The 21,504-nt window shown below is 45.9% G+C and overlaps 1 protein-coding gene across 1 annotated transcript in view; it reads left to right on the forward strand.

The window, feature by feature from the left end:
- The window catches only part of LOC133374121 (sphingosine-1-phosphate transporter SPNS2-like), a 131,254-nt gene extending 110,647 nt beyond the window's left edge, over positions 1 to 20,607 (forward strand). The window contains exons 11-13 of the mRNA XM_061604595.1: positions 555 to 718; positions 16,145 to 16,191; positions 18,147 to 20,607. Coding sequence (XP_061460579.1) covers positions 555 to 718; positions 16,145 to 16,187 — 207 coding nt within the window. The 3' untranslated portion in view covers positions 16,188 to 16,191; positions 18,147 to 20,607. The remainder of the gene's footprint in view (positions 1 to 554; positions 719 to 16,144; positions 16,192 to 18,146) is intronic.
- The last annotated feature ends 897 nt before the right edge of the window (positions 20,608 to 21,504 follow it).

Here is a 21,504-nt window from a genome sequence, read left to right on the forward strand (position 1 = left end):
TACATTTATTCCACTATCATTCCACTTTAAACAGTCATGGCTTCCCCCAAACCATCCTGGGAAGTGTAGTTTGTGAAGGGTGCTGAGAGTTATTAGGAGGCCTCTATCCCCCTCGCAGAGCTACAATTCTCAGAGTTCTCTGGGAAGAGGGATTGACTAATAAAACCATTCTGCAAATGGTAACTCTGCGAGGGGAATAGGAGTCTCTTGACAACTCTTAGGCCCCTTCACAAACGACACTTCCCAGGATCCTTTGGGGGATGCCATGACTGTTTAAAGTGGAATAACAGCGGAATAAACGTCTAGTGTGAATGTCTGGCGATAACCACAATCCATGCAGGGATTTTTCCACAGCAATGGGAGGGAAGCGTAACACTTGGAAACCCGACCTGACAATGTTGAAAGGAGCCAGTTTATGGGGATTATCATAAGGTTTGTTTGCTTCTTGACCTCTCCACGAAACCATTGCTGTTCCTCCGCCGCCTTGAATAACTTGTCCCTGGAAATATCCTAACCTCTCTCTCTCTCCCACAATTCTGCTTCCTCTCTACCAGATCTCTGATGTGATACGGCAGAGCACAAAAGAATCACCGCTCTGGGAGTTCCTCAGCTTAGGCTACGCGCTCATGCTGTGCCCTTTCGTCGTCGTCCTGGGGGGGATGTTTTTCCTCGCCACAGCCCTCTTCTTCTTAAGCGATCGAGCCAGAGCAGAGCAACAGTGAGTATCTGTGGTTTGCACGGGGGTGAGGGAACGTGTGTGTGTGCGTGCCACGTTTTGAAGAAGGGCCTTGATGTGGTATGTACCAACTTGGCATTGGCGTCTCAGCCAACTGATGAAAAGGAGGGTTGCAGGGGCACGCCCGCACTGCATAGTTAAATCAGTTGCCAAACCTGTTTAACTGTCACAGGTCCCAATTGAGGAACTTGGTGGGTTCCGATTTGGTGACGTGACAAGGGCCAGCCGTCTCTAACGTGGCAAGATCAGCTGCCTCACAAAAAAATAAATTTTGAGGGTCTTTTGGGGGAGCAAGCCAGTGTCACCTCCAGGTTTTCAGGGGGCCTTTGGCAAGATGACCTCAGTGGGGTCTCCCTATGTTCATGGGCTCCCTTCCATAGGAACGTAAGAGTAATGGTGGCTGGTGGCTCCAGGTCAGTGGGGCAGTGGAATCCACTCTGGGTCTTAGTCCAGATTTTGAAGGAGCTGGCCAAGGGAGCCAAAACCCGGAGCGGATTCCTCTGCCCCACTGACCTGGAGCCACCACTGTATAAAAAGCTGCCGGCTCGGTGTTATCTATGCTGACTGGCAGTGGCTGTCCAGGATTTTGGGCAGGGGTCTCTCAAATGCCGGGGATTGAACCTGGAACCTTTTGCATGCAAAGCAAGTGCTCTGTCACAGAGCCGCAGCCCTTCTCCTGGGCAGGACCTCTGGAGTTTGTCAGTGAGCCCTTGCCCATAGCTTTGTGGGCCTCGGCGAATGCTCAGTGTTGCCTACCTCTGATGCCGCCCTTGGGGCAAGTCATGGTAGCCAAACTGACTTCTGACTATATTTGTCATGTAAACACAGTGATCTAGTTTATCAGGCACTCTGCCTGACATATTCCAGCCTGACATTTGTCAGACTGGCAAGCTCCCTCTCTTGGGCTCCGTAGGCCCGAGATTTTTCTGCAAAGCCTCTAAACCGCCATCTTAAAAAGAGGGTGTTGGGTAACTGCACAGGAAGCAGTTGCCATACCCAAGGCACAAATATTATATTCCTGGTAAATCTGATTTGAAGAGTTGCATGCTGGGACTTGGAATCTTCTGGCAGACCGCAGCATTTTGACATTCAAAAATAGGAATGTAGCGCCTAGAGGTCAGATTTTATGTCAGGTGACTGCATTCAGTTTCACTCTGGACATGCTCAGAGGCTTGGCTCAAAGGAAACCTTCAGAAGTGGTCTGCAGTGGCCCCAATCCAGCAAATGTTGTAACCTTCCAGAAGCTGCTCTCGATAACCGCAAAGCAGAGTTGCCATTTCTGTTCCTGTCGCCTTTCAGGTTTAATTAAGTTAAAAGCTCCTACTGTGAGTCTGGGAATGTTGTTACATCCAGATCTGAATTTAATTAATGTTAAACGGCCTGCAGGAATAGTCACATACCTTTGGCATTGACTGTGGGGGATCCCTGTCAATGCGAGGGAGCCCCGCATGGTCACCTCTGCAGGGAGGGCATGTTTCTTCTTTCCCCCAACCCAGTGAGCATCCTGTTCTAGTTCGGGTATCTGGCTAGGACTGGGGAGATCCTGATTCAACCCCCCACGGCCACAAAGCTTTCTAGGTAACCGTGGATGGGTCATGTACAAGTCAGAGTGGTCTGCTTCACAGGGTTGTTGTGAGGATAAAACAGGGCAGGGTGGGGGGAAACCTGGCACACCACCCTGAGCTCCTCGGAGGAAAGACAGAATATAAATTAAGAGGTGCCATGTGAGATCCAGAAAACAGCAGGACAGACGTGTAACTAACATTTGCCGAGGACTGTGAAAAAATTGCTGGAAGGGTGGAGATCCCTGGGAAATGTTCACAAAGCATGCCACCACCCGTTTCAGCTCAGCACTAATCATATAAAGCAGGTTTGGGGAATCTTTGGCACCCCAGATGTTGCTGAACCTGCATCAGCCCCAGCAAGCATGGCCAGTAGCCAGGGATGATGGGAATTGTAGTTCAGCAACATCTAGAGCAGCCTTTCCCAACCAGTGTGCCTCCAGATGTTGTTGGACCACAACTCCCATCAGCCTCAGCCAGCATTGCCAATGATCAGGAAAGATGGGAATTGTGGTCCAACAACATCTGGAGGCACACTGGTTGGGAAAGGCTGATCTAGAGGGCCAAAGATTCCCCACACCTGATATGGAGTATAAGCTCCCATCTGCACTTTACATTCAAATACCACTTTAAACAGTCATAGCTTCCCCCAAGGAAACCTGCGAACTGTAGTTTTTGAGGGTGCTGAGAACGATTAGGAGACCCCTATGCTGCTCCACTTTCCAGAGTGGTTTAACCATTAATCCCTCTTCCCAGGGAACTCTGGGAATCGTAGTTCTGTGAGAGGAAGAGGGGTCTCCTAACAACCCTCAACACCCTTTAACAAACTGCAGTTCCCAGGATGCTTTGGGGGAAGCCAGGCTGTTTAAAGCGGCATGATACGGCTTTCAGTGTCTAGTGAAGATGGGGCCTTAGTGTCTTGTGTGTGTGTGTGTGATGACTGGTTATGTATACAATATAAAATATTACTTGCGTTCACAGTCACTCCTCTCTTCAAAAGGCAATGATCTCTGCTGAGCTTTGGTTTTGGCTTATTAAAAGTACAACCCAAATCCCCTCGGACTGTGTGTTTTTCAGCACTGATTTGGATCGCCTCGCCATGGGCAACTCCAGTTTTTTGGGGGGTTAGTTGGTGTGTATTTTTGTCATAATCTCTTCTTTTAATCTACTTGCTGGCCAAGAGATGGAGAGGAAAAATCCACCATATATGTAAATATTTTCTATGCCAAAAGAAAAACAAACAGTAATCTGACTTCTTCTCTGTCAGGAATAATTTTTTTTTTTTTTTGGACCAGGCTGATTTTTGTGGGCGGGTGTTCCAAAACATGTGGTTCCTTTAGGCATGTTTGTGGATTCACTCTTACGTTATGCGATACGTTTTGGGGCAGATCCCGATAGCCATGTATTTATTTATAATGTATTATGAATTTTAGGCCTATAATCCTTTTGTGGCTCAAGCTGGTAGCCGACAAAACTTCCGTGTCTCATAATACGGCCCAGGTCCTCTTCCTTCATCCAGAACTGTGGCTACATAAAAATTAATGGAATCCTCTGCTTAGAGAAGCTCAGTTCTAGGAACCATGGAAATCAACGAATGTGGGCAAATTTGCATAATTTCTTCTGCATTTTGCCAGTTTTGCAGTTTTTCTTCAGATGTTGCTCATCATAGCAAGGAGTTATGTGAGGTGTAACCCCCGACCACTAGAACTTTTATTCACCTACTGTCTGGTATCTAAAATTTCAGCAGGCATCATACACCTGCTTGATATAACCATAAGGACTAGCAGCTTTGCCAGTTGTTTTTAAGAGGGAATCTAAGATTCTTAGGAAACTGAGTTCTGGGCCCCAAAGCACATGCACATAAGTTTTTGTGTGCCCGCAAGGTATTTATTTATTTATTATTTATTGTATTTGTATACCGCCCCATAGCCGAAGCTCTCTGGGCAGTTTACAGCAACTAAGAACATCAAAAACAAACATACAAATTTAAAACACATCTTTTAAAAACAATTTAAAATACAATTTAAAAAATTTAAAACAATTTAAAAAATTGCTTTGCATTGCTGCCTGGAGATCCCTGATAGATGCATATCCTTGAAAACTTCCATGGCAAGGTGATTCTACAACCTTCCCTGTTTGTTCTTTGTTTTCCTTTTATCAGAAATTTCTCAAATGTCTATATATATGATGGGTTTCCTCTGTGCCACCAGAACTGCAGATCGGTCTTTACGTTAGCAGCTTGTTCAGAGGGAATGCAGCATTGCCAGCCTGCAGCGATTTAAAACAATTTTTAAAAAACAGCATGAAGCAAATGATTTCAAGATTCTGGCTACAAAACCATGCCGTTAAGTCAGTTTCCGAACGCAAGGAGAGCTGGCAATACTGATAAACTGCAGAAGAAGAAAGTGAGAATCTTCTGAAAGCATGCACTGCTTCCATTCAATGGGATGGGAAACCTGTGTTCCTCCGGATGTTGTTGGACTCATGGGAGCAAGAGTATAAAAATATCTAGAGGGCCACAGGCTCCCCATCCTCGCTTGAGAGTGAGACCAGTACACTCTGGAAGGGCTTGCAATAGCACTGCATGAATGGCCAGCGTATGTTGCAACAGCGCATGCGCGTCCTGCAACCGACCCTTGCGACCTATTGCATTTTGGATGTTGACTATTACTTACGAGCCTGTCTATTGCCCATAATGCAGCACAGGTGGTCACTCAGCTGTAGTCTCGTGAATTAGATGAGGTTCGATTTAAGCTTGCATAAATCTCCGTATGAGGAAACGGAAGGTTTTGATTGGGGGGGGGGGATCGCTTGCTTGCTTTTGTTGTTAGGTAACACAATCTCAAGCGGGACATTCCCTTCCCAGGTGGCAGAAAAGGAGGAATGCTTCTTCTAGGGAGGGCTCAGGGTGAAGGATGGGCATGTATTGATTCATAAATCTGTCCTGTTTCTGCATTATTCTACTTTTTTTTTAATTGCATGAAAATCCACATTTGGAGTGTTCAGGTTATCCTGAAATATGCATTTCTGTACGTGCTTTCCCCTGAAATATGCAATTTTGTACATATTCTGGGATCTCCCTTGCCTGAGAGCAGGGGCATTGTTAGGGGGTGGCCCAGAAGTCCCAATCCTTGCATCTTTTGCTGTGGACTCCTCTAGTCTGTCTCTTCCCCCCTTTTAAATTTCCAAAGAAAAAGTATTGCTTATAGCAGGGGGAGGGGAAAATTCTTTTCTGACCAGTGAGCCAGATCCTTATCTTCCCACCCCTGGAGGGCCAAATTTGACAGGTGGGCTAAGAAGTATAGTTTCCAAGTTGCGTAAAGTACTAGTTCCCCTCTATTCGGCACTGGTTAGGCCTCATCTTGAGTACTGCGTCCAGTTCTGGGTACTGGAGTGTAAAAAGGGTGCAGGCAAACAGGAACAGGTTCCAGTTAAAAAGGAGGAGGACAGGTTTCCTGCAAGAAAACCAATCTGGACTAGGTAAAACTTGAGTTCTCTTCTGATCCTCTAGGCCTCCTGTTATAATGATTAAGAGCCAATGTAGTGCAGTGGTTAGAGTGTCGGAGTGGGACCTGGGAGACCAAGGTTCAAGTCCCCACTCAGCCATGAAATTCACTGAGTGACCTTGGGGCCAGTCACTGCCTCTCAGCCTAACCTACCTCACAGGGTCGTTGTCAAGATATAAAATAGAGAGGGAGGTGAACCATGTTTGTACACTACCTTGAGCTCCTTGGAGAAAAGGTACAATATAAAGGTAATAAATAAATAAATTATTACATTTTAATCACACCCTGCCTTCAAGGGTTTGTCCTGCCTCACAACAATCCTTTGAGGTAGGCTAGGCTGATGGATGGCAACCAACCTAAGGTCACCCAAAAGAACGTCACAGCAGAGCAGGAATCCGAACTCAGTTCTCCCTGGTCTGAGTCCGACACGCTAACCACTTGTATTGCCCTGGCCGTGGGCTGCTTCAAATTTAAGTTCAGTACCAAGGAATAAATGAGTCAGATTCAAGGTTTACTCACAAAGGAGACGTTTATTGAGTAATTTAGCGAGCACACAGGCATACTCAATAAGAGTGGAATGGGCTGCAAGGTCCTGGCATAGACACTTGCAGTCTGAACACTGAACTGGGCTGCATGGGTGCCTTTTATAGCAAAAATCTTAGCAAAGCACAATGGTGACGGAATACATCATTAGCAGCTATCTTACATCAGATCATCGCATCTTGACAGGATACATGATTAATTATGCTATATCAACCTAGGCATCAAAGCTAATAGGCTATGGCTACTATCTCACTATCTTTGAAGTATTACAGTCTCTTGATCTAGGGTGTCAAGGCACTTGATGGATTATCCTATCTACGTGAGAGGACACTGTTCTGGTGTAAACAGGTCATCTTGACCTCTCCATGCCACCCTCCCTGGGCACATGCGCTACTGTTCCTTGACACGTGCAGCTCATTAGAGCTATCTGGATCAGCTTCAAGGCCACCATCCTTCAGGGTACATCAAACTGTCCTTTCCCAGCCCATTAGCCTCCTAGCTAAGACACCGCTGGGTGTAGGTTGTGTACTCATTGACCGTTCCTTGACCCAATCTCTGACAAGCTGAACTTCTTGCAGGTGCTCAGAATTGAGAAAAACAACATTATAAGCTTTCACTTGCAAATCTTAACCTCTTAAAGGCAAGTATACATATAAAAATAGCCATACATACACATTGCAACAATTACATGAACGCCCCATGGACTACACCACTGTGCTGCACTAGCTATATACAGCACACCATGAAGGTGGCCCACACTGGGACATGCTTGGAACAATTCCTGCGGGAGCACACCTGAGGCTGGGGTGTGCCATTCGTGCAAACCTGACAGCAGCTGTGGGGAGAGAATGTGGGGCAGTTCTTCTGACTTCTGCGTACTCTGGTGGGGAGGAGTGGATGCAAAGCAATTGCCTGCTGAATAATCCTAGAATTCTAGAATCGTAGAGTTGGAAGGGACCTCTAAGACCATCAAGTCCAACCCTACGCACAATGCAAGAATCCAACTTGAAGCATACCCGTAAGATCCTAGTTTATTCCATCGATGGCAAGCCAGGAGATTGACAAAGGCTGCCTGGACGTGGTTTGGGGGCATCTTCATTTATAATACGTTCCGGCACATGAGCCTTAGATTAAACCCATTCATCATAAGCGAAGCCAGGGACGCATGGGGTTGAAGGTCGCAGGCTTCACTAATGAATTAATCCGAGTGTTGTGTCCTGACCTGCACAGGCAGGAGCGTGAAATGTTCCCTGTCTGTCAATCATGAAGCCGCACCAGGGTTAGGAAGCATCCCTTAAGACTCCTTGACTGCCCTATAATCACGCTTAATAATCAGTGTGGCTGACAAGCTGGGTTAAAAGATGACTTCTCCCTCCCTTCCACTTTCTCCCCCCCCCCACTTTCAATTATATTACTTGCATTTGTTTGTCACTTCTGTGGCTCCGTACACATCATACACTTAAAACATATTACACCAGCTGAAGAACCCTGGGAACTGTAGCTTTCCCTTTTCAGAGCTACAATTCCCAGTACCCATAACAAACTATAGTCCCCGGGATTCTTTCTTTGAGAGGGAGGGCTGTGCTTTTAAATGTATGCTGTGTATGCTGCCATAATGTACGTTCTCTAAATATCTTTCAGCCGGCAGGTTTTAAAAGTATGGCACACTAATATGAACAAATTTGGTATAAAAATCCCACATAAAACAGAAAGATTAAAACCTTAGTTAAACAGCTTAATTATCTAAAAAGAGTTAAAAAGCTAAAAAAAAACCCACCCAACCTATTAAAACAAAGACCAGTAATATTACAGCAATTGTTAAGAGTTTCTAAGTGGTCCTTGAAAAGCCTAAAAGATTTGTTAAAATATTGATGAAATGTCAGTGAAGCAGAGCAGTCCAGCTATGAGCCCCTGTGCCTAAATTTGCCTTGAGATGTTCTGTGCCAACTGTCCCCAACCAAGCTAATGTGGTGTCCCCATGTGCACTGACATTCAGTATGCATATTGGGGACACCTAGAATCATAGAATTGTAGAGTCGGAAGAGGCCTATAAGTCCATTAAGTCCAACCCCTTGCACAATGCAGGAATCCAAATTAAAGCACACCTGACAGGTGCCATGATCCATTTCAAGCTCAGTCAACAGACAGATCTGTCCTGATTGCTTTTATTTAAGCTGGTGACCTAGGAAAGTTCGCTGATAGACAAGGCATGGGGTAGAAATTCGATTCAGTTCACATTTTAAGGTGAACCTACCTAATCAGCACTTTCTGAAACAGTGTACAAACTGAAGCGCAGGCATCCTTCAAAATTCGCCCTTTTCCGAATATTGCAGTTTATTTATATATTCATTATCAGATTTATATCCTGCCCTTCCAATAGGAATCCCAGGCGGCAATGTTTTCCAGCCATGTAACATTTACAAAAATATATTACATTAGGGGGGAAATGCTTTCAAAAATATGTATTAGGCAAAGTTGCCCCCCCCCCTTGCAAATAAGGATGTATTAGGAGAAATTTGCACTGGAAGGCTGAGGAATATTGATGAGGAATTTTCATGATTTTATCTCTTAAAATCAATCAATCAGTCAATCAATCACAAACTGATGTGGAAATACGGGGGATTGTACTTAAGATTGGACAAAATGAGAATTTGAAATAGTCAGATTTGCCCATCCCTAATAATAATAATATGGATCCCTAACGCAACTGCTTCAAAAATAGAAGACACATGCACACACGCACACACACATCCTTGATATTCCCTCTCCTGGTATGTGCGTGAATATTTTTGTTGCAGAACTATTGGCAGGCTTTTAGCAGCTTTTACAAGTGTGGAAGAGAGATGATGAATGTAAAAATGATTAGGACAGATGCTTAGGAGGTGGGAGATCTCTCTCTTTTTTATAACCAATTAGGCTGTGCGAGATGAGACAGGGGCACAGTCTCTAAATAGCTAAACACAAAAGCAGAAGATCATGCCATGGCACCCCCTTGCAGAACTGGGATGGCCAGTGATGATTTTGCCATGTTGGATTCAACCTTTGGGTTGATTCCTTTTGAGGTGTGTGTGGGGGGGAATCTCTCTTGTCTTGCATTGCATCAATGCAGGCTACAGGTGGGGAGAGAGGATTCAGAAGATGGAGTGGTCCTCCATATAAAATGAGAAGTCCCTGCATGTAGAAAGCTAGCACGTCATATGTTGTTGGTGTTGTTATGTGCCTTCAAGTCGATTACGACTTATGGCGACCCTATGAATCAGTGACCTCCAAGAGCATCTGTCATGAACAGATGGTGGTGGACGGTTTGTCTTTATGGATGAAGGTGCAAATAGGACCGTAGAACCTCGAGCAGGCAGGGTTTCCTTCTTCACTTCTGGCTCTGAGAACCTCCATCATGTGGAAAAGGTCCACTGGGGCATGCGCTACGCCATCACCATTTCCTTTACCTGCAATCTTGACCATGGTATCGGGGATCCTGTTTTAACATAACAGGACAGGCGGCTAGATGGATTGCCAAGAAAAGCCCTGTGCAGGAGAGGGGAAAACAGTTTAACTTCTCATGCTGATATCTGGAAAAAACAAGACTGCTGGGCTATTTAAGATGCCATGTTAACTAATACAGACTGCAACAGTAGAAAAGCTTAATTTGTGCCAGAAGCTCTGCAAATTACTAGCAGGTGGATCACAGTGCAGGGGAAGACACTTCAGCTTTGGAGTGAAAGTTAAAGAAATGCTGATAAATAATTGTGTTTTAAATTGTTTTTTAAAAAGATGTATTTTAAATTGCATTTGTTTTAGTTACTGTAAACCACCCAGAGAGCTTCGGCTATGGGGCGGTATACAAGTATAACAAATAAATAAATAAATAAATGAACCACCCTGTTCAGATCTTGTAAGTTCAGGTCTGTGGCTTCTTTTATGGAATCAGTCCATCTCTTGTTTGGCCTTCCTCTTTTTCTACTCCCTTCTGTTTTTCCAAGCATTATTTCCGAGCACTTCATATATATTTCTAAAAACCTTGAGTTTTCCCCAGAGTTGTGATACCAAAGTTTTGTGTGTGAAATATGACTTATTGGCTTCATGAGGATCCACATTCAGAGAAAGAGTTCCCTATTTGTGTGTGAGAGAGAGCCTTCCCCAATCTGGTGACCTCTATTCCAGACATTCTGTAGCTCCTGTAATCCATTATTGTTGTTGTTGTTGTCATCGTCATCATCCAACCTTTCCTTCTAGAAGGAGCCCAGGGTAACAAACAAAAATGTTAAAAACATCTTTAGAACATCTTAAAAACAAAACATCTTTTAAAATATCTTAAAAACATCTTTAAAAACAAATATTTTAAAAAATCTTTAAAAAAAACACTAAAAACAATTCCAGCATGCACTGGGAGCAGGTCTTTTCTTAAAAGGCCTGTTGAAAGAGGAAGGTCTTCAGCTGGTGCCGAAAAGATAACAGGGATGGTGCCTGTCTAAGATATAAGGGGAGGGGATCAAAGGGCCGGTGACACGACACTAAAGGATTATTTGTTAATTGGGCTTTGGCTGGTGAGAGTCCAACAACCTCTGGAACTTAGGAAATGGCTTTTCACTGAGTCAGACCATTGGTCCGTCAGTATTGTCTAGAATCATAGAATCATAGAATAGTAGAGTTGGGCCTATAAGGCCATCCAATCCAACCCCTTGCTCAATGCAGGAATCCAAATCAAAGCATTCCCGACAGATGGCTGTCCAGCTGCCTCTTGAATGCCTCCAGTTTCGGAGAGCTCACTACCTCTCTAGGTCATTGGTTCCATTTGTCGTATGGGTCTAATAGTTAGGAAGTTTTTTCTGATGTCCAGTCGAAATGGGCTTCCTGCAACTTGAGCCCATTATTCCGTGTCCTGCACTCTGGGATGACCGAGAAGAGATCCTGGCCCTCCTCTGTGTGACAACCTTTCATGTACTTGAAGAGTGCTATATCTCCCCTCAGTCTTCTCTTCTCCAGGTTAAACATGCCCAGTTCTTTCAGTCTCTCCTCAGTCTCTCCTCAGTCTCTGCACTGACTGAAAGCAGCAATCCCAGGCTTTCAAGCAAGAGTCTCTCTCTCTCTCCCAGCCGTGCCTGGAGATGCCTGTGGGGATTGAACCTGGGACCTTCTGCATGCAAGGCAGAAGCTCTACCACTGACCCATGGCCTTTCCCTGTGCCCCACACTGGTCTAGCGGTGCAGGGAGCATCCCCAAGTGGGAGACAGTGGAGTGGAGGACCGGAGCCCGCCTTCAGGCCAGAGGGCTGGCCTTTTCAAAAACTGACATCCGCAAGGGGGCAGAGACTTTGAAAGGCTCCGGCTGCTCGGTCTTTGCTGGAGCAAGCTGCTCAGTCGGAGCTGTCCGTGGTCCTTCCTTGTGGTATCCAACGCCAAACCAGGATACAAAAGCTGGTTGGGACGCTCTGAGTTAGGTTTAGTCGGATGAGAATCTAACACCATCTGGCACATAGGATAGCCAGGCAGATCATTGGTCCATCTGGCTCAGTGTTCTCTATACTGACCGGCAGCAGCCCTCCAGGTTTTCAGGCCTACCTGGAGATGCCGATGGGGATTGAACCTGGGACCTTCTGCATTCAGGGCAGATGCTCTCCCGCTGAGTTGCCAGCAGGGGGAAGGCTGGCATGCGGGGGGCAGTGTGCAAAGATAAAGATGGCTATGAAAACCTAATGGCTGTCAGCCCATGGAGAGCTTAGGACAGGTTGATCTTTTGTAGTTTTATCTCCATCTCAACATTGGGATGCTTAGTGACAGGGCTCTTAAACAGTTTGTCCTTAAAACTTGGTTGCCTGGGGAGAATGGAACGCTATTGATTTTGTTCTCTTTTTTAATGCTTTTTTTAAAATCCTCCTGAGATGTCTCTGGAAGGAAAGGACATGAGATAACAGGCCTGAATCTCTCTTAAAAAGTGTCAAAGCAAAACAGGTTTTGCCTCAGAATTAAACGTTAGATAAAGGTTGAGCGAGCTTTTGGAGACAGCAGTGGGGGAAAGAGGCAAAGGAGGACTGAGAGTTAGGACTGAGAGTTATGGTGCTGTAGTGATTAGAGTGTCAGACTAGGACCTTGGAGACCCGGTTCAAATCCCCCCTCAGCCATTATTATTATTTATTAAATTATATCCCGCCCTTCCTCCCAGTAGGGGCCCAGGGTGGCATCCATGAAGTACAGTGAGTGGTCTTGGGCCAGTTCCTGTCTCTCAGCTTAACCTGCTTCACAGGGTTGTTGTGTGGATGACATGGAGGGGGGAGAACCATGCACGCCACCTTGAGCTTCTTGGAGAACAGGCGGGATATAAACATAATAATAATCCATTTTTATATTTAAAAAAACCTTGTGGGTAATTAACAAAGCAACTAAATGAATCAAGCAAGCAATAAAAAAATAGTACAAGAGCAAATAATTGCAAAAGCTGTGTGCAGCATTTTAGATGAGGCTTTGCTCTTACTCCCTCACAAGGGAAAATAGGGCTCTTCCTCCTTAGTCTCAATATTGCCTTTGTAGAACTCGACAGGGAAGAGGATGGAGATAAAACTGGAATTGGTTAATTGGCTCGGCCTGTCATTGGCTTTGGCTCCACCTACTGAATGGACTCCCTGCCTCCCACCCGGCCAGTCACAGTGGGCATCAGCCACCACCGGAGCCGCCCCTGAAAGGGCCCATTCTCCCTTCTGCACCTCCCTCGGAAGAGGCACATGGAGAAGGTCCCTCTGATGAAAACAATCAGAGGCTCCAGACTGGTTCATGTGACGAGAGCTAAAACCCAACCAACCAACCTGTTTTGTTTGTTTGTTTCATTTACATTCATTCCAATTCCCTTGCCTTTTTTCCTATATGAACATAGATTTATAGAGTGAGGAGGGTGTCTTAGTGGCCATCTAGTCCAACCCGCCGTTGGATGCATCCCCAGCAGAGGAACTGGGCAGCCTCTGCTTAAAGACCTTCATGGAGGGAGAACCTGCCAGCTTTCTAGGGTAGCCAAGACTAAGTTGTCGTCCTCTTCTTTATAAGAGCTCTTCAATTGTTTTGTTTCTCATTCATTTTTGAGCTGGATGTTGGGACAGAATGGCCTTGGATCAGATTAGGGATCAAATCAAATCAAATTTTATTACAGAATATTGACTCATCAGATAAAAACAGATAATGTTTTGTTTCCATGCCAAAGCTGGTCCATCCGTGCGCTGTTTCAGCACCTCTGCTGAGCCACTAGCTGCCCTTGCCCTTCCCAGTAGCCACCGTGCTATCAGGCTACCTGCTTCCATTCCAGCTGGTCATGATGGGAACTGTAATTTAAGAACTGATGCCTGAGCGTGCTTTTTTCCTTGTTCTTCCCTGTCCCTTTTCCCTCATGTGTCATGCATCTTAGCCTAAGAGTAGTTATTTAACTTTTGTAAATTGTATTTTGTAAATTGTAGTTTTATTGATGTATTTTATATTGTATTTTTATATTGGTGTTTTTTGTAAGCCAAAGGCCCTCAAGGCGGGGAATAAATAAATAAATAATCATCATAATAAATAATAATATTACAACCTCATTTTAAAAAATATAAATGGAATATATATAAATAAGTGAAATTACTTAAAAAAAAAATCCAAAGGACCAAATAACACACAGTCAGTTTAGAGGCAATCAAACAATCCTTCTTAGTCTAATACAGTAGGGCCCCGCTTACCGGCGCTTGGCTTACCGGCGTTCCACTAATGCGGCGGCTTTCACTCCCCATTTTAAAGCTGCTTTTCCGGCATTTTCGTGTCATTTTTGTGCAACGCGCCCCATTATACTCAATGGGGTTCCGCTTTATGGCGATTTCCGCTTTAGGGCAGGGGTCCGGAACAGAACCTGCCGTATAAGTGGGGCCCGCCTGTATGAATAGCCAACTTCAAGAATGTGGCCACTTGCTCCGTAATTGACTTGTTAGTACCTTGCAGTAGTATAATCATAAGAGATTCCCTAGAAGGAGTAGTGATGAGGGACACATTTGATTCAGTTTGCATTTAAAGGCAAATTTGTCTAATTTGCACTTTCCAAAATGATATGGGAACCAAAACACAAACATCCTTCAAAATTCGCACCTCTCCAAATTTGGCGGTGTGCTTCTGCAGCCAAGCAGTGCGTCCAAATATGTACAGTCTGCCCAAAAATGGGTATAGTAGCGAAAATAACATGCATTATATTAGGGGAAATAGCTTTGCAAAAATCCATACATCAGGGAAAATTGCATTCAGGCGTGTATGTTAGGACAAATGTACACGGAAATACCAATTGTTCATGAGGACTTTTTTTTTTTAAAATCAAAACCTGACATGGAAGTGTGGACAACCGAACTTAAGATTGGGAAAATGAGCATCTGGGAAACACTGAAAGATTCGCCCATCGCTATGTCTGATCCATGAGGGCTCCTCTTAAGCACCTGCAATGGAACTAAGCGGTGGGCTCTCCAAGATTGGAGACATTCAAGAGGCAGCTGGACAGCCACCTGTCAGGTGTGCTTTATGTTGGATTCGTGCATTGAGCAGGGGGTTGGACTGGATGGCCTTAGAGGCCCCTTCCAACTCTACAATTCTATGATTCTAACAGTGAACTTGATATGCTTGTGTCTGTATGGCCACTGCTGTAGAAATTAAGACAGCACCTGGTGGAAGGTGCTGATGTGTGGGAAAGATCAAAAAGCTGACTGGCAACTTTCGGAGGAATTGCAGCTTTCAGCTGAAGCCAGCGGTTTACCAGCGGAAGGGGCGTGTCAGTGCACACATGCCCTGAGGTTCCCCAGTAAACCTTGCACAGCATTAGATTAAATCCCTTTTTTAAACATGCCTTTAAAAATGTTGAGTGCCTTATTTCGGAGCATGTAGTCTAGGGTGAAATAGCGGCGGCTAGAAATCCTCCCCAATTATAGAAGCTTGCATGGGTTGCGGAATGAGTTGTTGTCAATCCTGCCAGGGAGAAACACTGAGAGCTTCTGCAAGCAGCAAATAATATGTGCATTGGGGGGGGGGTCAAGGAAATGCTTACCCCCCCAACCCCCTCCCAAAAAAAACCCTACAGAAAGCAGCAGTGACAAAAGAGCCTTTTCAAATTCCAAGATTTTCTCTCTGCTAGAAGACTGACTTCCTTTCAGAAAATAGCTGAAAAACAGTTGCCTCTTCCTCCTCTTAAGGAACAAATACAGTTGCAGTCTTAAGAAAATAGATGTGTTTTGGAGGACTGTTTACAAAACAAATACATTCAGTGGTGACTGGTGGCTCCATGTCAGAGGGGCAGTGGAATCCACTCCGGGTTTTAGTCCACAATTTCAAGGCGCTCCAGGGACTTTTGAAGGAGCTGCCCCAGAGCTAGTGGAGGCAGCTCTGTTAGGGTGTCTGGGGCCCTGCCCCACCAACCTCAGCCTGCCCCTTGCCAGTCCACACCTGCCTGCCTTCTTTCTTACATACAGCCAACCCAGGAGGGTTGCACTGGCTGTTGCCTTCCTCCTCCCTACTCTCAGCGTTTTTCTTGTAGAGCTTGGCTCTACAAACTAGAATTAGTTGGCTTCGCCTGTCATTGGCTGAGGCTCCGCCTACTGTTTGGGCTTCCTGCCTTCTGCCCCACTGCCACTCCTGATGTGCACCAGGCCTCACCCACCCACGCAAACCACTTGCCTATCCAAAAACAACAGGTGGGCCAGCGGTATGGGCTTCAGGCCAGGCTGGTTGGACCTAAAGTAGTTGTCAGAACCTATGTCTGCAAAGTTTTTTTTTTTGGAACTTGCTGATTCTGTTTTTTCTCTTCCTCCACAGAGTAGATCAACTCATGATGCCTCCAGCCTCTGTGAAAGTCTAAGGCGGTGAGTGAGCCACATGCTGTTGGGAGTCATCTGGAAAGGGGGTTGCCAGATATTTGGGTTGATGAGCCAAACCTGTTGAAGGGGGTGCAGGACCGTGCTTGCATCTCTGCAGAGGGAGGCCTGCATGCACAGAATTCCATGCAGTCAGGAATCCTGAGCAATCACAGTCTGGCAGCCTACATGCAGAAGCTGTATGGGCTGCAGGGGTATAGTCATCCAGGGCCTTGGGGGGTCTTAGACTCTTACTTTCTTGGAAGCCAGGTCCCAGCAGGGTCCCTTTGTCTCCAACATCCTACGAGCCAATAAGCATGAAAGGAGAGTGTGCTGGCCACTGAGAAGAGTCTTCTAACTTGCTTCCTTGTCCTTTCTTGCTGATTGGAGCCAATCAGAGTGAAAGGAGGTACGTCAGCCACTGAGAAGACTCTTCTCAGTAGCTAACACTCCTCTTTCACACTGATTGGCTCCTCGGGACATCTGCTGTTGTGGGAGAAGGCAATAACAAGGATCTCATTCTTAACCTGTCAGCGAAAAAAGGGGGAGGAGGAAGCTGTGAATCCTGGGGATAGCATCCCATCTACATCCTCGAGCAGTTTGGTAGCAGCAGGAGACAGTGAAAAAGGATAGTCAAATGGTGACACTGACAGAGAAGCAGAAAGCAGCACTCAAGCCTGACCAGATTATTCTATAATCTTAGAAAGGGGCATGGTTGTGACTATCATGAAGGGATCCTGCACTTCTGAATTTGCCCCTACACTACTGATGGGGTGCTGAGAGTTGTTGGGAGATTCCTGTTCCCTTCACAGAGCTCCGACGACCAGATGGAGAGGCGTGGAGGGCTGAAATTTGCCCCCCCAGGCCTGACTTCAGATGTCTTTATAGAGTAAAAAAAAATATGTTGGAGATATAAAGCATTAAAAGCTTCCCATATGCTAAAATGGCAATCTTAGTTGAATTAGGGAATTAGTTCATTTGGGGAAATTAGCCATTATATTGAGAATAAAGGAAGTCAGCCAACCTAACAATGCAGTGATTGAAAAAAAATGGGGTGCATTTGTTATATGTTGGTGTTATGAGATACAGAAAAGTAGTCTGGCAGTTGGGGACAGTTGGGGACAACATAAATGATTATAGGACGATTTTGTATTTTATAATTAATGAGTCATGCATGGATATTTTGTTTCCTTCTCTCTTGATTTATTGTTAATTTGAGATTGTTTTTCCCTCTTTGTCATTTAAGTCATAACATATGCACTATACATTTTAAGCAGTTTCATACCACTTTAAACAGCCATGGCTTCCCCCAAAGGATCCTGGGAGCTGTCCTTTGTGATTCCCCTCATAGAGCTACAGTTCCCAGAGTGGATTAACCACCAGTCCCTCTTCCCAGGGAACTCTGGGAGTTGTAGGTCTGCGAGGGGAATAGGGGGTCTCCTAAAAACTCTCAGCACCCTTCACAAACTACAGCTCCCAGGGTGTTTTGGTGGAAGCCGTGAGTATATAAAGTGGCACGATACTTCTTTCAATGTCTTGTGCAGGCAGGGTCTTAGCTGATCAAAGACTCAGCTGATCCAAAATGAAAGACGACTCATGGAATGCATGAATAGGGCTTATGCATCAGCGAAGAATGGATTAATCCATCGACAGGCAGCCCTCGTGCATACACAACGGCATTTTTGCTTTCCAGTAAGAAGATCCATGATGCAGCCCAGCCCTGAACTTCAAATGCTCAGTGCAGTCAGTCATGAAACCAACCAAGCAACGCACTTCTGGCAGAAAACAGAATAGTTTTTTCTTTTTTTCTGGCCCAATTCCGTAGCCGGTTGGACGCCCGCCATGTTTCCTTCAACGGCCCGAGCCAGTACACAGGATGGGAGACGCATCCCACTGTCTCTCTCTCTCTGAAGGCTTGCCTGTCCCTTGTGCCGGGCTAACAGCTCTTCTTTGTTTCCTCACAGCTGACGTCCCGGACGATGAAGGAAAGCTTTTGTGAGCTTCGGCTTCCACAAAGCCCTGAAATGAGCACCTGCAGGAGACCTCCCCTGCTCCACCCTCCCCAAACTTGGAGCCAAGGAAAAGTCAGGCCGGGGGGGGGGGAGAGGGACCCCTTATGCAGCGAGATGGTGCTGCCACAGCTCAGCCCCAGAGGGTGTCTGTTGGAGCACATCTGGACAGACACCAAGGCCTGTGCTCGTGGTCCTCCTAAGCAGGGGTGCCCGTGTCAACCCCAGCCCGGAGGGAGGGACGTTTCCAGCTTAGCACCCTTCCCCAGCCACCCCCAACAGGAGACACCTGGAGACTGTGTGTCCAGCTTTACTTTGAGTTGACGGAGATGTTCACTTTTGATCAGCGGCATAAACTTTCCGACCCCGTTGAAGACACTGCCACTTTTGCCAGAGACGTCCGTTCAACTTGGAGAAGGATTCTGGTGGCGAAAGCCTCCATCTGTTTTGTATTATTTAATCGCATGGCGTAGGATGCTTTCTTTCTGCCGAAGGTCAAAAGGATTGGACTGGGTGGACGAGTATACATATCTGTCTCATTTAACAGTGTTGTTTGCACTAGCAGTAAACTGCTGGAGCTACCTCAGGCCCACTGTCGGGTTTGGTCTTGACCAGGAATTTGGGGTTGAGCTTTCCACTGGGGGAATCCGGGCGCAATTTCAAACCGCTTGAAGGGTGGGAAGAAGCAACGGCAAAAGAGGTGCTGTGGACCATTCTAGCCTAGAATGTTCACCACCTGCGGATGGTCCTCCAGGTCAGAAAAGTGGCTGCCTAGAGTGTCTATTTTCCAAGGCAGTATCCTCCATCCTCCTTTATTCAATGCAGGGAATGCAAGATGGTTGCTGCTTTTCTGTCTGCACAGGAGCAAGGCAGAAAGGAACAGCCTCCACTTCAGCTCTGTATTTTCACTGGCTGTTGAAATGCTTTCCTGCGGAAATTACTAACTAAAGGAGTCGGCAACTGCTAGGCTGATGTCGATGCACTCTTTGAAAGGGAGGGCAGGTGGCGGTGCCATATTAAACCCATCTCCAGTCTCCGCTGTTTGATTCAGAGGGGACAGCAAAAGATTTGTGTCTTCAGCAAGAACTGGATTGGCTCCCACCAGCAGAAAGGAAGAGAGGATTTGCAGGGTGATTTCTGTTCCAAAAGATCTTGAGTTGGATTTAGTTTCAGGCACCTCCTGATCAAGTTCTTTCTCTCTCACACACACATATTCAGGAGTCTTTAACTTGCGTTCCACCTGTAACTAGTGCAATATAGTTAATTCCTTTAGGGGTCAGGGGGCACTTCAAAGAGCTTTAGCATCTTCGGGGGGCAGTGGGTGTGCCCAGTTGCATGGACAACACCCTTACGGCACATGGCCCCAGTTCCCGTGACAGAAAGTGTCAACCCCAAAAGGAGATCCTTCCTCTTCAACTTCCTGCGTTGCACTGGTGCTACAAGCGTTCTTTAGGCATTCTCCATCTGAGTTAAGGAGAATAGGCAAGGGAGGGGGAGCAGAAATGAACACACTACCTCCACACATACCCATTGCCGGTCCTGTGTTGGAGGGCAAATGTTTGAAGCAAGGAGCCTCTTCTATGCGTGAACCCGCTTAGAAACCTGGAAGATGAGGGCTGTAAAAGGTGCGGCGTGGGGACAGGAATAGTGATTTCCCCCTCACCCATTGACTCGACTTGTATGCACAGTATCTGAAGAGAGCTACAGGCGCATGGGAATCCACCCTGGAGAGAGAGACTGAGAAGTACAAAACTAGGAAATGAGTTGAAACTAGGTTTTACTGTTTATTAAGACCATTCCACTCTCGCCAGTGAAAAGCTGCAGGCCAGCGTCAACGTTGCACCAAACGTCTTTGAGAGAGAGAAGGGGGTGGGGCAGGGAGGAGAGTCTCATGCGCAGGTGCGCACTGGTGTTGGGACAGACAGAAATGCAAATAGGCCTGAGGGGTGTGTGAATTTCAGCCATAGAGGAATGTTAGAAAGGTGCACTCTCGGATCAGCATCTAGAAGGTTAAAGCATAACCATGCAGGCTGGGAACATAATATTGACACCACCCACCCAACTACCCATATTCCACCTTTCATCCACCTCTGATGGCAGCAGCTTTGTCATTTTGCTCTGTTCATCGTAGTTTTTCTTGTAAAGAGACACTTAAAACAATCACTTTGACCATGGGAAAGGGATGGAAATGTCATGTACGTTTTCTTGTTATACAAGGCAGGACTCAAAACAGTTTTCTGATTTTCTTTCAGAAGCAAAAAAAAAAAAGAGAGAGACAAAAATGGCTATTTTATTTTTTAAGAGCAATGAAATTGATTATGGATCTCAGAGTATAAGACAAATAGTCAAATATATATAAATCTATCTATATAAATATATGCATACGTCGTGATGTAAATTATGAAATAAAAAGTATTTAAACACATCGTCACTGTGACTACATTTTCGTGTATTGTTGCCCGCTGGGGTGGGGAGGCGCACAGGGAGATTGGTGCTTTGGAAAAAACCTTCATTCATTGGCGATCACTCGTGGCCGAGTAAGATTGTCTTCCGAGATAAGGTCTTTAATGGTGGGTCCGTAAGTGACTGTGGAGGCCAGTTCTCGATCCACACAGCCTCCCACAGTGAGGACATAGGTTTCCAGATGGAAGATGCTCGTGATGAGGATTTGTTTGACGTGCCCTCGGCTTAGCTCGTTTGTCCCATTCGCCCTGTACTCGTGCTTCATAGCACCTTTGATAATGGCCGACCTCGAATTGGGACGCTCATGGGCCAAGGCTTCCCAGTTCTCGATGCTCATGTTACATTTTTTTAGATTAGCTTTGAGAACGTCTTTAAACCTCTTTTGCTGTCCACCGATATTCCGTTTTCCATCCTTAAGTCGGGAGTAAAGTAGCTGCTTTGGAAGACGGTGATCAGGCATTCGAACAGCATGGCCGGTCCAGTGAAGTTAATGTTGGAGGATCATTGTAATACAGGAAAGGATCGTAGCTCAGTGACAGAGCATCTGCTTCTCCACGCAGAAGGTCCCAGGTTCTTAGAGGGACAAGTTCAGCCCCCCATGGCATCTCCAGATAGGACGCAGAGATCCCTGTGCCTGAAACCACAGAGAGCCACTGCCAGTCAGTGCAGACAATACTAAGCAAGATGGATCAATTGTCTGACTCGGTATAAGGCAGATTCCTGCGTTCCTGTATCAGATTTGTACATGGGTATTTATTTGGGGAAGGGCTGTGGCCTAGCAGTAGAACATCTGCCCTGCATGCAGAAGGCCGCAAGTTCAATCCCCAAGGGCATCTCCAGGTAGGGCTGG

The sequence above is a fragment of the Rhineura floridana genome, chromosome 21 (genome assembly GCF_030035675.1).
Source record: "Rhineura floridana isolate rRhiFlo1 chromosome 21, rRhiFlo1.hap2, whole genome shotgun sequence".
NCBI lineage: Eukaryota > Metazoa > Chordata > Lepidosauria > Squamata > Rhineuridae > Rhineura > Rhineura floridana.